The sequence below is a fragment of the Phytophthora parasitica genome (genome assembly GCF_000247585.1).
Source record: "Phytophthora parasitica INRA-310 unplaced genomic scaffold supercont2.46, whole genome shotgun sequence".
Lineage (NCBI taxonomy): Eukaryota > Oomycota > Peronosporomycetes > Peronosporales > Peronosporaceae > Phytophthora > Phytophthora nicotianae.
The window spans coordinates 269,662-270,791 of NW_008649032.1; the positions used below are offsets into that span (position 1 = coordinate 269,662).

General features: G+C 50.5%; 1 protein-coding gene across 1 annotated transcript; it reads left to right on the forward strand.

Annotated features, from left to right (window-relative positions):
- Positions 1–341: 341 nt before the first annotated feature.
- PPTG_15289 (hypothetical protein) lies at positions 342–816 on the forward strand (the record flags this gene model as incomplete). Its single annotated transcript, XM_008912340.1, has 2 exons — positions 342–458; positions 592–816. 2 exons carry the CDS (start codon positions 342–344, stop codon positions 814–816), a joined length of 342 nt encoding a protein of 113 aa, XP_008910588.1.
- Between the last annotated feature and the right edge of the window lie 314 nt (positions 817–1,130).

Below are 1,130 nucleotides of genomic sequence, written 5' to 3' on the forward strand. Positions count from 1 at the left end.
CACAGTGGTTTTCGTCGTCCCTATCCATACTACTCATTCGATCATGAAACGCCGTCCACAGATGTTTAAGCGTGTGTGAAGCTTACAGGCTACGCTAGACTTCATCGCGGCACGTATCCATCTAAATCACCGCGAGTAAGCAAAAAATGACAACACCTTCGTCGTTGACTTCATGTACTCACGCTCCAGTACTTCCACGCGCCACGATAAAACTAGGTAGCAGCACGGGATAGGAAAGTGTATGCTTTTATGGCGAGAGTTCTTCTCATCTCAATACTCGCGCATGGCCCTTAAGGCTGTCTCCGGGCGGGCGTAGGGCAAGGTGCAGTGGCTGCCTCACTATGTTGGATGCGGCTGTGATCCAAACTACTGCTGCTCTCTTTGGGGAGTGGCGGCGTTTCTGGGGAAGGTTTGCTCCAGCGAGGTGGCAATTTAAGCCGCGCCTAGCTATTGCGTCCGTAAAAGGCTCTTGTGGTCTGTCCCATCGGAATCATACGAGTCATAACTGTGCAACATCCATATCATTGCATGTGCAGTAAAGCTCTTCTGGCATCTACCATCAGTGCTGACAGTCGTGGTGGTTTTTTTTAGGTGTCCCGATCTTCTAGTGACTCAGAGGAAGTGTCGGAGGAGAAAGCCAAGGCTTCCAAGCCCTCGATCACGTCTAATGCCAACAAGGAAGTGAAGAAGCCCAAGCAGAGTGAGACTCCTGCCACCACGTCTTCAAACCTAGTCAACTCGACGGGTACTGCGCAGAAGAAGAAGGGCCAGAACAACAAAAACAAGAAGCAAGCTGCCAACGGCGCGGTTAACTAACCAAAGAAGTAATATATTTGCTAGCATTCAATGCTCTAGTCACTCTATGGACTCTACGTAGGCACCCACTCGCCTGATGCTGTGCGTTTTAGTGTTTGTACAGCAGTATGACCCCAGTCGACGCTCAAGATGGCGATGAATAGCACAAAGCAAACGTACACGACCCACGCCACGTTGAACATCTTGAAGGCGTGCATGTTGTCTCGGCCGATACATTTGCCCATCCACGGACAGTGATGGTCATAGCCAGCGATACACGATCCCCTCTTTTCAACGCTGGTTTGAGCGCGATGATAGCTCTTCAAACGCGGAAG